The 17,444-nt window shown below is 34.6% G+C and overlaps 1 protein-coding gene across 6 annotated transcripts in view; it reads left to right on the top strand.

Annotated features, from left to right (window-relative positions):
- Positions 1-17,444, top strand: part of Lrp1b (LDL receptor related protein 1B) — a 1,919,409-nt gene that overhangs the window by 1,842,803 nt on the left and 59,162 nt on the right. For all 6 annotated transcript variants that reach the window (XM_036183000.1, XM_036183003.1, XM_036182999.1 and 3 more), the window contains 2 exons: positions 2,092-2,256; positions 11,561-11,722. In XM_036183000.1, the coding sequence (XP_036038893.1) occupies positions 2,092-2,256; positions 11,561-11,722 (327 nt within the window). The remainder of the gene's footprint in view (positions 1-2,091; positions 2,257-11,560; positions 11,723-17,444) is intronic.

Below are 17,444 nucleotides of genomic sequence, written 5' to 3'. Positions count from 1 at the left end.
TAGAAAAATGTGTTAGGAGTATAAATAAGATCTCAGGGTAATTTTTTGGGTTAGCTAAATCCATTCATCTTTTCCTGATATCAACGTTTAGGATAGCCCAATTATTCAGCCCTTCATATGTCAGTTCCTTTCTCTAGGTACTATCATTAAAAGATGAGCACATGATATTTTTAATCTTCATATAAGAAATTTCAAATTCAAATATTACTCAGCCTTGGCAGAACATTTACCTATTCTTACCTAAAGTTGGTTATACTTGCTGCAGCTTGGCTTTGGAGTATTATTTAGCTATTGACAAGTAAAGCCTTCTGTTTAAACACAGAACTACCAATGTAAGTTTTGGACGACTATAACCCAGGTTCAATTTTATCAGTGTCTTGTCATGTTGCTAGTTCTTAATAAATCCTGATGTTGGAATTCTCATTTCCTATCATGTACAGATTTTGGATGTCTTTATTACTCACATATAGTATCTGCAGTTAGGAATTTATCTTCCTAAATTATCTTAAATGTTTATCTCTAGTATTCTTATTCAGAGCCCCATTTAGATTGTTTCCTGAAAGAGTTATATTTTGGGAAGCTACAAATTAGGCAAACATATTTCCACTGTCAATACCCAAGATCTTCTTAATCTCCACATAGTAAATACAGTAAAGAGAATCTCAAGTTCATCTGTTGTGGGTATTGTAAGTTCATATGCTCAGAGGTGAGTCACCCTCATTTTCCCAGGCCCTTTAATGTATCACTGATTTCACATCACTGTTCCCTCAGAATTCTCTCACTCTTGTCCATCACACTTTGCTCTATTTAAGTCATCCTCATACTGCGCAATCTGCCTAATTCAACAATATCTTACTTGTCACCCTGCTATCTGTTAAAAATCTGCCAGCATATTTATTCTCAAGCTTTCGAGGCTCCTCAAGGTATTTATATCTGCGCAAAGGTCCAAATTGCAGTGGTCCTCTAGTTTCATCCTTATGTCTTCAAAGCCTGTTTCCTGTCATTTTTTCCCCTCAAACCCAGGTCTAGTCAGATATTCATTCTTTTCCTCTCAGGCTCTGGATTTCACAGATACATTCCCACCAGAGATGCTGTATTATCAGTAAACCTCATGGGCAATCAAGAAATAATGTTCAGAAATACTATTATTCTAACACTGGTAACACACCTCCTCTAGTAAGGTCACACATCCTAATTCTTCCCAAACAATTCTACCAACTTAGAACAAAATAAAATGTCTCAGATCAAGTGAAGCAATCCAAATTCAGAAAGGGAAAAAAATCTCACTGTTCTCTCTCATATGCAGATTCTAGATTGCAACATATATACACATATGCATGTAAACAAATGTGGGAGTAAAATCCAAAAATTGAGACGGAAACAAAAGAAAGAAATATCAGGTGATGATTAAGGTTGAGGGGTAGGATAAAGAATACATGAATAACAAAGAAGATATAAAACTAATGCTTTTCTAGTTTTCAAGGTGCATAAGTGAATTCAACTTAACTTGTATTGAACTAGTGAAAACGACTTTTTGTTTTCCTGAAGGCCTTCTTCATACATTATTCCTCTAGACAGTGACTGCAAAATATGACCTTTTATTTTTAACTCATGGAATATAAGTTCACTAGAAATTCATCATGACTAATACCTGAGTACTTGTGTCATTGGCTCACTTAGGAACAGTGACTTTTTGAAATTTGTTCTTGGGTAAGGTGTTCTGTGACCTGAACTTTTTCTCTCTTCTATTTAAAATTATATGAAAGTTTTCTATTACAATGATATTTAAAGTGTGAATTCTATCACCCTTCATAAAGCATAGTACTGAAAAATCAGTGTCTCCATTGTAAAATATATTACATATAGGGACTATTGGTTACTAATAACAAATATAGGGATGATAACAACATTCTAAAGAAGAAAATGTAAGTTAAATATTTGCTTTTAGCTGCTGTGTATTTTTTCAACTTTAGAATTAGGTATACATTGAGAAAAAAAATAAATTCCAGTATTCAAGTACATGTGTTTCGTTGGATTATTTGAGGCTTTTCTGAACAACATGCTTGTCTGTGTATTTCTTCCTATGTCTAGATGACTCCTGCAAACTGACCTGTGAAAATGGGGGAAGGTGCATCTTAAATGAGAAGGGAGACCTGAGGTGCCACTGCTGGCCCAGTTACTCGGGAGGACGGTGTGAAGTCAACCACTGCAGCAACTACTGTCAGAATGGAGGGACCTGCATTCCATCCTCTCTAGGTAAATATCTGACCCAGACAGTATGTGCAAGTCACTTGCATTTTCTGAATATATGAAACATGTGAGCTAAATAAAACCTGATAATCTTGATGTAGCTGAAATCATCATAAATGAAATTTTAAACTAATTCAACAAAGTCAAATGTATTTTATTGCATCAAAGTTCATGTCTAGTAATAGTAATGGACACTACAAAACATATTGCCCAAACAAAGATCAGAATAGCTAGTATTACCAATACTTCTTAATTTTCATTTAAAGGTCACACAATTAAACACACACACACACACACACACACACACACACACACACACATTCACACACACCACACCTTGAAAAATAATAGAATTCCATATAGAATTTGAATACATATTTCATTTGAGTTAATTTTCTCCTTCCCCCTTTATTGCCCCTTATCTCTCTGTGTCTCTTTCTCCAGTTCAAGCTGATATTTGTGCAGGGTTAGAAGTGTATACCTAACTTATTTTTTTTGCAGGTGGATATCTAGTTTTAATGACATACTTTATTGAATAGGCTATCTTTTTTGTGCATGAGTTGTTGGCATTGTAAAATTTATTTTTTCATGGCTGCATTGATATATCACGGAATTTTGATTATTTTCCATTGATATACACATATGTTTCTGTGAAAGTACCATAATGCTTTTATTACTATAACTTTTTAGCTTAACTTGAGGTCAGATAATATGTGTCATTGTGTATATATGTATATTGGTATGTATTTGTGTATGGTATACTCATGTGTATCTGTGAGTGTCATCATCTCTGTATGTAGGTGCTGGAGCTCAACCAAGAATATTCTCTATCTTACTCCTTGAAACAGGGTCTCTCAACTAAATAAAGTTCACCATTTTGGCTAGACTAGCTGGAGAATAAGGCCCCGGAATCTACCTGTTTCCATTTTCTCAATGCTAGTTTTATAGGCACACACAGACATGCCTTGCATTTATATAACACCTGGGAATCCAAATTTGGGTCCTCTTGCTTGCAAACAAAGCACTTTATTAGGCTTTGCCCTCAGCTCCATTGTTCTGGACTTTCCTTCTTGGGAGGATTTTAGTTACTAATTCAATCCTCTTGCTTCTTGTAGGTCTGATTTGGTTGCTTATGTATTCTGAATACATATATGTATAAAAATTTGTCCATTTCTTCTAATTAATCAAATCTATTATATCAATTTTTAAAGTATTCAATGCTAATCTTACAGATTTTATTGGAGTATGTTGTGACAATTTCCCTTTTGTCACTGATTTTATTAATTTGGATCCTTTTTCTCTTATTGTTCAATGTTGTTTACCTCTTCAAAAAACTAAATTTTCATCTGATTAATTCTATTTATTGATGTTTAATCTTTATTTCTTTAATTTATGACATCAATTTTATTATTTCTTTCTATCTGCTACATTTGGTATTGTTATTCTTTTTACATATTCTTGCTTTTCTAGAGATTTAAGGTGCACCATTAGGTTATTTATTTCATTTCTCTTTATTTTTTTTTTTAAATGTAACTTCCAACTATCAACTGTTCTTATTACTGCCAAGCCCATGATCTCTTGTGCTCTTAAATTTGAGTCTAGTAACATCTTAATTTATCATTCATATCTGTACTCAAAGCATATTGTTCAGTCTCTAAGCATTTATATAATTTTAAGGTTAATATTGCAGTTAGTTTTCATTTGTATTCCACTGCAATCTGATAACATTCTAGATCTTATTTCATTTGTGTTTTGTTTGTTCATTTACTCATAAATTAATGCTTGTTCACTGGCTTATAATGCAAACATTTTTAGAGGAAATTTCAAGTGTCAGCAAGAAGAACGTGTATTCTAATCAGTAGGATTGAATGCTGTGGATAATATTAATCTTACTTGATCTACAGCTTAGTTTACCTCTGAGATTCCTTCATTGATTTTAGAAAAAAATGCAAACACACAGATAACTGGGTCATACTTTTTAATTAGTGTTTGCTTTTTAATTGAAGAGTTATGGCCATTTGCATTGAATGTTATAAATGAGAAGTATTGTCTATTGTTTATGATTCTATTGTTTGATGTTTTATTTGGTTGGTTGGTAGTTGTTTTCTTCTTCTCAAAGTAATTTTAGATTTTTAACTGCTTTGCTATGTTGGACATGATTGGTTGCTTCGCTGTTCTCTGTTTTTTCCATTGGAAAAATTCCATGGACTTAATTTTAACCATCAATTTTCTGTGTAATATTTCCCTCCTTTTGTGCATACTATTCAAGAATTTCTCAGCAATGCTGGATTGGTTGTCATACTTAACTTGGGTTAGTCTTGAATTACCATATTTCTCTATTTTAGTAGGTAATTTTTCTGGTTATAATAACTTGGTTGAAAATTTAATTTAGGAGCAAGGTATATATTATGGTGGACTTTTTTTCTTTTGGATTGCTGTTGACAGACCATATTATTCTGATGATTCTGACTCTGTATGGTAGATAGTATTTTTACTTTACAGCTTTTAGTACCATTTCTTTGCTTTGTGTTGTTGACATCTAGACAATGATATGTCATGAAGTGGTTTTTCTCTGGTCTTTTTTGGGTATGATTATACATTTTGATATAGCAATTTTTCTCTAGGTTTGGGAAATTCTTGGCTGTTTTAACTGGAGAGCTAGCCAAATGTATAGATTTTATCTCAGCTCCTCCTTTTATATCATGAATTTTTACATTTGATCTCTTAAGTATACTTCTGACTTCTTTGTCTTCTGTGTCCCATCCATTGTGTTTTTTTTTTAATATGTGTAATACATTTTTTACATTTAGGCTTTATGTCTGATATTTATTCTTCAATTTGGTCATGCTTTTGATAACAAAAGAATCATTGTTAGTTATAATGTTTTACCATTCTCCTAAATTGAGTCTCACCTGAGGTTTGTAGATGGCAGTACTAGGATCATCTTTGTAGATATGCTCTGTGTTCTGTCTTGAGTAGAGTGACAGAGTTCTGCTGTTTGTCATCACTTGCCTTGAAGTTCCTGAGAGTGACGTTCACAAAGAATGCTAACCCAGCAATAGACATTTTGAGATGTGCCTAGTTTCTTCCACTTTATGGGCTCCCCTGGCTGTCCCACTTCTAGTCACTTGTTCAGATTCCCAGTCTTGCCCTTGATCACTCTCATTGCTGCACACACTTGTTGTTCAGACCTGTATGCACTGCTGTGATTCCATTCCATGTTGCTCTACACTACTGCAAAACTGCTACTTTTCAAGAATTTAAAATGCTCATTTAACTCCAAAGGGTGTGGATTTTTTCACTGTACAAATAATGTCCTTAAAAAGAAAAAAAAAAACAGTTACTATTTAAAGTTAGGTTCTTTTTAAATGAAAATAAAGTGTGCCAGAACATTTCATTGCATCTGTTTTGACATTTAAAATTATAACTTCTCTGTAGGAATTGTAAAATCTAGGGCATTATGATTTTCAAATATGTGAATATACTTAATGTTAGGATATACTTGATATTGTTATTAATTTATGCAATAGACTTGTTCACAAAACTGACAACTAGCATATAAGTGAACACAGGCCCTATTTTTACCTATGAGTATTATATTTAAATCAGGTTGGGGTTAGATTAAAGCATCTGATTATCTTTGCACAAATGTTAATTTCAGAAACAAATCCCAGTAGGTAACTCATGGATTTATTCATTCGTGATTCACATACAGTTATGCCTTTTGCAAAATTCCTACATAGACTAGGATTTCGATCAGATATAATTTTAATATGGTAGTTGTAGCAAACTATAATACTTAAAGAGAGAAAATATCAATACTTAACCAAAGGAACACATCTGAAAGGTATGTTCAAGTTTTTTTGTTTTTTTTGTTTTTGTTTTTGTTTTTGTTTTTGTTTTGTTTTGTTTTGTTTTGTTTTGTTTTGTTTTTCAAGACAGGCTTTCTCCGTGTAGCCTTGTGTAGTTAGAGTTTTCCTGCCTGGCCCACAGTCAGGACAAATCTCTCTTACCCCCCAGGCCCATAGACGCTCAGACCCAAGTAAACACACAGAAACTTATATTGCTTACAAACTGTATGGCCATGGCAGGCTTCTTGTTATCTACTTATTCTATCTTAAATTAACCCATTTCTATTAATCTATAAATTGCCATGTGGCTCGTGGCTTACTGGTGCCTTACATCTTCCTTGTCATGGTGGCGGGTGGCTGGCAACTTCTCCATCCAGTCTTCCACTTCCCACAATTCTCCTCCTCCTCGTCCTACCTACCCTATCCTTCCTGCCTTGCTACTGGCCAATCAGCCCTTTATTTATTTTAACCAATCAGAGCAACACATTTGACATGCATCCCATAGCAGCCTTGTGCCTTTCCTGGAACTCTGTAGACCAGGCTGGCCTTGAACTCACAGAGATCTTCCTGCCTCTGCCTCCCAATTGCTGGTATTAAAGGTGTGAATCACCACCACCCAGCTGTTTCAAATTTTTATGTAGGAATGCATCTTCCTCATTCCTTAAGATTTCTAAAATATGATCACTATAATGAAATATATGACCTATATTCATGTAGGGAAATGCCCCAAATTAAATATTTTGAATTTATTACATCAAAAAGGATACACTAGTTCATATAATCTGTTCATAGGATGATGAGTTTAAGATAAAACTTGCCTTAGAAAAAACAATGGAAATTAGGATAAAGGAGAGTATTAGTCAATTATTCTTTCATATCAAAACAGATAAGTTGATGAAACTCTTTACCTACTGAGGGTATCTCATACAACATTTATGGAATTAGCAGTTATATTTGCATTTAGTATTATTTTCCACAATATTTGTTCTTTAAGGTAGAATTTTTATTGCTTGGTTATTTCCATATTTTCAAATAAGTCCGTTATGAAAGCAAACCAGGATTTTGACAAAATTGATTTAGTAGAATAGAGCAAATGAATTTGTAAATATAGATAATTCCAAATACTCCTAATACTGAAATTTTCAGGTTTGCAGAGCTTAAAATTGGATAAAATGTAACAGTACTGTTTAAAAAGTGTCAATATTAACTTGGATATTTAGCAGTGAGATACCATTTGAATTGTGTAATTTAAATGAAAAGGTCTCTAGAGAGTGGAATGCTAGCAGACAGATTCCATGAAAGCAGAAACGAGAAAATTAGGTAGAGTGTTAAGTGGGGAGGGTATTATGAAGTAATGCATGGGAGATTGGGGTTAGGATAAATAACATTAGGGTACTTGAAAAGTCATTTGAAACGTACAATCTTAGAAGCTTTAGTTTAATTGGACCCACTTTACTCAGGGAATAAAGTTCTCCAGGCAGCCATATACTATCAAACAAAACTCACAGTTCCTTCAAGTTGTTCAATGATGGAGTCTTAGAGAACCTCAGTATGATGCAGGCTATTACAATTGCTCTTGGTTGCCTGTCAGATAGTACACCCTGGGATCTGAAGGTTTGTTTTTATCAAAAGGAAACTCTTTCTTCAAAGGAAGAAAAGGTAGTATTTCTGAAAACTGAGTTAAAATCTAAGTGTTGCAAGGCTTTTGCTACCTGGGGACAGTTTTGACTTTTTTTTTTTTTTCTGATTTTAAAATGTCCATGGCACACAAGAAAGCTCCAAAAATATTCTTTTACTTCTCTGAGTTGAAGGGATTATCTAGCACATGTGTGGATTCTCTGCTTATTTCAAATCTCTGTCATTTGCTTCTTTCATTATTTTAAATGTATTTATTTAATATTTATGGCTACATGTAATGTGATGTAATTCACTCCCCTTCAACTTCTCTGCTACCACATCCCATCACTTTTCTTTCACATTGTCTTGTCGTGTGTTCTCTGAGTCTTTGAGCTGCTGCCTCTTCGTTCCTGGATGTGGGACTATCTACAAAAGTGTGGGTAGCCTCTCATAGCTTTCATCACTGAAGAAAATGATTCCCTCTTGAATCAGGCATCAGATATCAATGGATTCTCAGATAGAGCAGGGCTTTAGGAGCTCTTCTCACATCCATGCAGGGAATTTGACTGGCTTAATCATGTACATATGTATTTAAATCTTATGCATGTATTTTTTTTTTTTTTTACTACTTTAGGAGACTTGCCACCAAGCTCCCAAATACATCATACAAGAAGCTTATTCTTAATTATAAATGCCAGTCTTAGCTTGGCTTGTTTCTTGCCAGCTTTTCTTAACTTTAAATTACCCAATCTACCTTTTGCCTCTGTTTTTTTTTTTTTTCTTTTCTTTACTTCTGTATATCTTATATTTACTCTTACTCCATGGCTGGCTGGCTGGCTGACTGGCCTCTGAAGTCTTCCTCTCCTCTTGCTCCTTCTTCTACCAGATTTCTCTTTCTATTTATTCTTCCTGCCAGCCCCACCTATCCTTTCTCCTGCCTCACTGTTGATCATTCAGCTCTTAATTAAACCATCAGGTGTTTTAGACAGGCACAGTAACACAGCCTCACAGAGTTAAACAAATGCAATATAAACAAAAGTAACACACCTTAAAATAATGTTCTACAACAATGTAGTTTCAGTTGTGAGTTCATATGTGCAACCACACTCTCCTATCTGACAAATGTTATTTCATTATAAACACACTTTTAGTTAGTGCATCTTCTATAATCATTTGAGTCTTTGGAGTAGGTTTGTGATATCAACGTCCCGTTAATTCTAATGCTTATAACTAATCCATAGTCCCTTATTCACTGCATGTATATTAGTTATGAATCTCCCTGTTAATCACCATCTACTTCAAAAAGAAGCCTTTCTGATTAGAGTTGAGAGATACACTAATCTACAGGAATAAAGATAAGAACTCACAGGACAGCTTATTTGCCCATTTAACAAAATAATAGTACTTTGTTCTTTTTTCCATTAAAGCCTACCCAACTATGTGTTTTTTGCCGAGTTATTGGCACTAGACCTGGGTTCTAACTTCTGTGGAGTAGGTTTGAATCCAATCAGATAGTCGTCAATTGCTCCCATAGCATGCATGCCACTATTGCCACTTTTTGAGCAGTGGGTGAATCTTGCCAGTTCAGTCACCACTGTTCTCAGGTTCACTGCTGGATCAATCTACTGAGAATCCTTACCAGGCCTCATGGTATATGTAGTTCCTTCCTGCAGTTTGAATGCTAGCCAGAAGGAACTAAGCTTCATAGTCAGTGCCAACTTTATTTCTCCTTGTCAAAATGCTCAAATATATGGGGTCTACAGCCATAGGGCCTTGCCATCAAGTTCTCAAGGGAAACCAAGAGAAATAGACATAGCCTGTAATGCTTGTGGAAATGATGTCTATGAGAGAAAAAAAATCTAGAAAATTGAATAGAATTTCCCCATCTTTAGTATTTGTGTAGGACTTCCTGTGTCCCCCTGATTGCTTTAGCTTTTGTCCTTTGTTCACTGCTGCTCCTAGGCTCTGTCTCGTTTGCATTGCTCTTGGCATGAGTTACTTCTCTCTAAGTCATGCATGACCTCTTAGTAAGAGGATGAAATAATTCATTTTCTGACATGCTCTTGTTTTCTTTAGTCATATAGCAAAGTTATCAGTCTCTTCACTTAACAACTCTATTTGTTTCCTTTTTCTGTTTTTATTTTCATTCACTAATCTGCCTGATGAAATATTTTCTTTCTATATCAAAAGTAGAAAAAGAAGTTTATTACCTCTGTAAGGAAACTTCCTGCTATTATTCAGTAAATCATTTTTGGCAACAAAAATGAAGAACTGATTCAGCTCTAGTAATATCTAACTCCCATCCCCTTTTTTCAGAGCATTGATAGTCATTCATCTACCACGAAACAGCATTTATAAATAACTTATTTTTAAAGTAGTGCTGTTCCCCATAAGTATGACTTTGTTTGTTTAGACTAAATGTCTACTGGTTTTAAAGATATAGCATTCTTTCAAAGAAAAATTACTTAAGACATTGTGGATCTTTATTAAGAAATACTAGTAGATTCTATTTAAAAAATGTTTTACTCCTTATAAATACTTCTTTAAATATAGACAACTTACTTGAAAGCTTGTTTCTGGAAGCAACTTATTCTTACTCTCTCACCAGCCACTGACCTCTGCTAGCTTCTCTCTAGGGGTGGATCATATGAACTTTGGTATTTGTACTGGAGTTGACTGATCTTGTCCTACCATTCTTGATCCAGCAGCATATGGTTCAGAACTCATAGATGCATTTTCCTGAAATTCTACAATAAATAAATAAATAAAACTATTAAACATATGGACCACCGTTTGATATAGAATCCATGACAATATATAAACCAATTGCATCATTATTATATTTAAAGCTTTCATTAACCTTGTTTCATGTATTTTTCAGGGAATTTTATTTTGGCTTGAGATTACCAATGATTAAACTTTAGTGGCACAGACATTCTTTTATACTGTCAGATGAGTGGCTGTGAGCCCTGCTTGAACCCTGTGTATGAATCCCCTTGTTGCCACTTATGCTTGTGTGTTTATCTTTATGTGTTTACCATAGATGCTTTCCTTTTCATTAAGTTGGCCAAAGCAGTTCATGCTTAGTGACAGGCCAGGAAGAGAGGTACTCCTTCTTTATATAACATGGAAAGCATAAAGGAGTGTCTGCTACTGTGATAAATTACTTTCTAACAAAAGATTGAGGAAAAATATTCAAAGATGATCTAGGGAATGTTCTACTCTGTGATATTCACATTAAACTGTTGAATTATACAACATTTAGTAGGCTTCCAGTAATTTATTTAACATGTGTAAATACCAAGTTTAGACAAATTATGTCCCTGTGGGTACATATGTATTAAACATTAGTGTGTTTATTTGAGTTAAATAAAATACTTTGTTAATAGATGTAACCATTATACACGGCATTTCTCTTTTAAACTTATTAAAATGTCTCCCCAAAGCATGTGTCTGCTGATACTTTTTGCATAGTCAGCAATGGTGGTACATAACCAGCAAATTATGATTATCTGCATTTTATAACAAAAATAAAGTCTCTGGCTCCATACATGAATGAGAAAAAAATAATTAAAAAAATAGACACACATCAGAAAAAAGAACAATGTACAAAGACAGTTATTCATAAAACATCTATGTTCTGACCCAACTGAATACCAGATATGTGCAATGTTTATTTCCTTGGATATACAGACTGACTGAGATTGAAAAGCTCTTGGTATAACAAAGTCACAGAACAAATTGTAGACAGACCTTTCCCGGAATCCTGGTGCCCTAATTTTTTATCTACTGACAGTTTCATTTAAGGTGACAGCATGCTTTTATTTGCTTTGTTCCAATAGGAAGACCCACCTGTATTTGTGCTCTGGGCTTTACTGGGCCCAACTGTGGCAAGACAGTGTGTGAAGATTCTTGTCACAATGGTGGGAGCTGTGTTGTGACTGCTGGGAACCAGCCTTATTGCCACTGCCATTCCGACTACACTGGAGACAGATGCCAGTACTGTAAGTGGAAGTGTCCTCCTTCAGCCTGCCAGCAGCATGCTTTGATGTTTGCATTGAGTACTATAGTGGCTCACACTTGGGCTCTCTCCTCGCTTCTTTTTAGCCACACCCTTTCTTTCAGGTTCATTCTCCTGTTGCTTAAACTCCAATAAGTTTTACATTTTCTCTATCCTTTTCTATTACACTCAATCTAAGTGAGTCTATTAAATTGGTAATAGAATTTATGAAGATATAAACTAAGGAAATGCACTCACAAATACAGAAAGGAGTAGACAAAATAAGTTATCCTCTCATCTGACTGAGAATGAACCCACCTCAAAGGCAGGAGCATGGAGCAGGGATATGTGACCTTTCTCCAACTCCTTATAAGAGGTCATGTACAATGGCAGGAAGCACCGCCTCATTTGGGCCATATAGCCCAAGGTCATGGGTGGGGCAAATACTATTACATTTTCTCTTTTTGTCTAAATAAGAAGATTCTAATCTTAATGTAAACTATATATAATAAGAATGATTATCAAGTAATGTCCAGGAAAAACAAAGGTTAATAACATAAACAAAAATGGAACTACAACCAATAAGAATAACATCAAACAAGAAAGATATGTTAAATGTCCAGAACACGGGTAAATGACAAATTATCGAGATTTTTCCAGTAGCTATTCTGTCTTGAAGTTCTAACTCTAGTATTAATATGTTCTAGCTAAGATATGAGAAGATTGTAACTGTAGTTATCTAGTCTTCATCTCCATCAAAGATCTGAGAAGGAACATAATAACACCTGAGAAAACAGAAAATACAAGCAAGCAATTCTTGAAATTCTTGCAAGAATAGACAGAGATGGCTGGCAGCCTCGACAGTCACCTAAAGTTTCTCAGTACCATTGCAACATCCATTTTGGCTACAGGCCTAGAATATCTGACAGACCATTTTCACAAGCAGGAATTTTGAAAGACCATCTTACCCTGTCTTGGCAGAGTTCAGTAGTTGCTTTTCTTTGTGTCCTGCTCATCCAGAAAGGACATCATTCGTACTGTCAGCAGTCGAAGCAAGGGCAGTTCTTGCCCAGTAAGTCATTTCATGTCAAGAAGAAGACAAACTTTCAAACAGAAATGTCTTGGAGGCCCAACATCCCTTTGGGTACAGATGGGTGCTGCCAGGAACAATCATGTCTCACGTCAACAGAATTCTAAGTTATATAAATGCCATATTCTCTAGGTCTATGAAGTGTTTGAAGATTGCCTATCCATCTGACATGTTTCTGTAAATCTGGCGAATCTAACATAACCATAGAAATGACAATCGTGGGGTGACTATAGTTCTGTATGTCTTATCTACCTAAATAATATAAGGACTAAGTCTTCACATTAACAATATAAACTGTCAGTAAAACAAATGTACCATATAAGGATAATGACCTCAAAATTGTGACAATACACAAAATAGCTTAAGGAGATGTAAGAATGTACAGTGCAATATGCAATATGACAATAATTCTAAATATGTATCAATATACAAAATATCCTAAACAGAGGTAGAACATATGTACAGTTTGACAAATATAATATCACATTTGTATCAATATACAGAATATTTCAAACAGGAGTAGGAATATTTGTATAGTACAACAAATATAATTTTGTATTTGTATCAATATACAGATTATCTTAAATAGGAATGTAAAAATAGTTTACATTTGTATCAATACACAAGAATCCATATCAGTGCAAATTATCTAAGGCTGATATTTACTGAATTAGTGTACTAGTAAATACAATAATTTATGTTAATATCCTATACCTATCCATTCCCATTTTTCTTCTCTCAAAGTGAATACTGAGTCCAAATTTTATTTTTTTCACCCCCAACCCTACTACCATCCATCTATAACCCTGAAAAAAATGAAACATTTTGAGGCATCATTTTCTTAGAATAACTTTCTGCTATTTAGGGTCTATGGTATCTCTTTGGAGTCCTGTAAGAAAGCTTAGATAGTTAGGTCTCAATAGGGCTAGCCATAGAGTCTACAACTTATAGAGCTGTCACATTGGTCACATTTTACTTCTCCTCCTCAAGGGGTTTCTCCTGTTCAAAGTGAATTTTTGTTAATTTTGTTGGTATCCATAGCTTTTCTTCTCCTGCAGGAACAAAAGCAAAACCTCTTCCACAATGTAGTACATATCCTGGTTTCCATTCTGAGGTTAACAAATCTTTGAAATAAACCAGTTGATTTAGTTCAAAAGTTTTTTATTTTGTCCAATGTCTCTCTGAAGCTGTTGTTCCTTTCTCATTGAGAAAATTCAAGATTACTAAAGCATTATGCAATCTATTGATAGGAGTCATTGTTACCTGTTGCTGTTTACTTAGCATATCCTTTAAAGTTTGATTGGATCTTTCTATGACTGCTTGGACTATGAGATTGTGTGGTATACCTGTAATATGCTTATATAGTAATAAGCAGAAAACTGTCTCATATTATTTGAGACATATGATGGGGCATTGTCAGTCATAATTTGTACAGGTATTTCCATGATTGCCATATCTTCTAGTAGGTGTGTAATGACAGAATCAGCCTTTGCAGAACTCATAGGTGTTGCCCATTGAAATCCTGAATAGGTGTCAATGGTATGGTGTACATATTTTAATCTTCTAAATTCTGTGAAATGAAACACATCCATCTGCTAAATATCATTTCTTTGTATGCCTTTTGGATTACTTCATGCAGGTAATGAAGTTTGGTTATATAAGGAACAAGTAGGTTATTTTCTTACAATATCCTTAGCTTGCTGCCAAGTGATGGAGAAATACTTCTTTAAACCCTTGTTATTTACATGGTGTTTCTTGTGAAATTCTAAGGCTTCTAGCACATTACCTATTATTAACTGATCAATCACATCATTACCTTGTGATAGAGGTCCTGGCATACCCATATGGGATCTGATGTGATATATATATATTTCTGATGATTCACTGTAATTGTGTGAATAGTGGAGTTAATTCTATATTATTAGGAATAAATCCAGCAGTTTCAATATGTCAAACAAGTCTCTCTATGTATTGAGAGCCAGTGACTATATTGAGACGTTCTGTGAAGTCTATTAGTACCATAAGAATGGCATACAATTCTGCTTTTTGTACAGAGTTGTATGGACTTTGAACCACTTTACTTAAGTTTCCTGATTTTTATCCTGCTTTCCCTGATTTATTTTCATTAGTATAGAATGTAAGGAATCCAAAAATTGGCTTTAGCTATTCAATGTGAGGAAGGACCCATTCAGTTCTCTTTATGAGTTCTATTCTCATGCTTTTGGGATAACAGTTGTTAATCTCTCCCAAAAAGTTACTGCAGACTCTTTGCCAGTATTCATTATCTTACTATAATGATGAAATTTTCTCATCAGTTAAAGGTATTACAATTTCTGCAGAGTCCATTCCTGTCAAGTGGAGAAGTCTTAATTTCACTTTTAGAATAAAATCAGAGATCTTTTCCAAATAACTCTTTAACTTCTTGCTTGGTTTATGTAGTAGAAATATCCATTCTAATATATCTTCCTTCTTCATAAAATCCCTGTAGGGGAGTGTCTGGAGGGGAATATGACCAGAATGCACTTAAGTTCTGGATTCACACAATCAACATGAACTTCTTGTATTTTCTTTTCTGCCAGAGACAATTCCTTCTCAGCTTTGGCTGGTAATTCTCTTAGACTATTTAAGTCCTTGTCCTCTTTTAGGGTAATAGTCAAATTTATTACTCTATCTTTAGGTATCCCAATGATAACCCATGAGTTGGAAATGCTTCCTAACAATTTTTGAAAATCATTAAGAGTCCACAATCAACCTCTCCTGAGTTGTACCTTTAAGGATCTAATTTTTTGTAGCTCTATCTTATATCCTAAGTAATTAATAGACTCTCCTCTGTATTCTTTCAGGAGCAATTTGTAGTACCCAGCAAGGAAAAACTTTCTTTACTTCTTCAAACATGCTCTCTAAGGTACCTAATTTTGAATCAGCTAATAAGATATCATCCATATATTGATAAATTACATATTGTAGAACTTTCACATGAATTATTTCCAATGTTTTTTTGCACAAAATATTGGCACAAGGTAGGGCTATTTAACATTCCCTATGGGAGGATGTTCCCTTGAAATCTCTTGATTGGCTGAGAATTATGATAATTAGGTACTGTGGGGGCAAGTTTTTCTCTATCCTCTTCTTGTAAAGGTATGGTAAAAAAATAGTATTTTAAGTCAATAACTATAATAGGCCACTCTTTGGGTAGCAGAGTGGACAAGGGCATCCAATTCTGTAGTGAGCCCATGGGCTGAATTACTTTATTAATAGCTTTCAGATCCGTCAGCATTCTCCAATTACCAGACTTATTTCTAATAACAAATACAGGAGAATTCCAAGGGCTTGTAGACTCTTCAATGTGTTGAGCATTTAACTACTCTTGGACTAATTTTTCTAAAGCTTGTAGCTTCTCTTTTGTCAAAGGCCATTGTCCAACCCAGACAGGTTTATCAGTTGGCCATTTTAAAGTTAGGGCTATTGGTATTTCTGCAAGTTCAACAGCAGTTGTGCTCTGTTTATGTACAGCCTGAATAGTTTGCTGGCTGTTTTTTATAGTATGTTATAATATTATTCCTAGCAAGAGGCATTGGTCTGTATTCCCTTTCTGAGATTGTAGGAACTTTAATCTGGGTATTCCCTGCTGTAAAAAATCTTGGCCTCAAAGATTCACCACTACATTTACCACATATGGCCTCAGCCTTCCTCTCTGTCCTTCTAGCCCTGTGCATTCAAACCATCTTGAATTTTGTTTTACCTGAGATAGGGTTCCAAACCCTAGAAATTGGACATCTACCTCTTGAAGAGGCCAATTCAGATATCACAATTTTGGTGTAATTATAGTCATATCTGTGCCTGTGTTTACCAGGTCCTCTAGAACAATGCAATTAATTCAAAGTCTAAGGTTTGTCTTTGTTTATTTATGGAAGTCTGCCAAAATATTCATTTTATTGTGTACTTAGAAACTTTTGATTCATCTATCAGACATGTTCTATCATCTAGCACAGAATAATTCTTTACATTAGACACTGGATTATTTAGTTGTCCTGGAGAGGAATTTCCTCCACAGTGGCTGGAAACGTTTGGACTACATTTGATTTGGGGGCCTGCAAGAGGACTCCTGAAATCTTTCCCACTTGTAAGTGTTTCCTTGTATATCTATCATTGATTTACACTCATTGGTCCAATGTCAGCCTTTGCCTCATCTTTTACATAATCCAGAAGGTTGGTGTCTCCCATTTGGGTTATTTCTAGAAGTAGTATTGTTTCTAGGAGCACCTGATTTACAGTTTCTAACTTATATGACCTGGTGTACCACAGTTAAAACATTTAGTACCTGAGGCCTCCTTTCACCTGTGGAAATTGCCTTTCCTCTCCAAGCCTCATCAATATAGTTAAAAGACTCAACATTGTTAATATATTGAACCAATTCTTCCAAAGGTGCTTACCTGACCTTTAATGGTGTAAGTATTCTTTTGCATTGTGCATTAGCATTGTTAAACTCCAAGGACTCAGTTAATACTTGTTGTAGTTAGTTCTTTGTCTGACACTGTTTTGTTTTCTTTTTTATAGCTGTGGTTAGCCTTTGTAAAAAAATCAGTAAAAGGTTCTTGTGAGCACTGGAAAATTTTTGTGTATAGTTCAGTTGGTT

This window comes from Onychomys torridus, chromosome 4 (genome assembly GCF_903995425.1).
Source record: "Onychomys torridus chromosome 4, mOncTor1.1, whole genome shotgun sequence".
Lineage (NCBI taxonomy): Eukaryota > Metazoa > Chordata > Mammalia > Rodentia > Cricetidae > Onychomys > Onychomys torridus.
The sequence above is the reverse complement of the archived record's forward strand: the minus strand, read 5'-3'. Positions and strand labels throughout refer to the sequence as shown.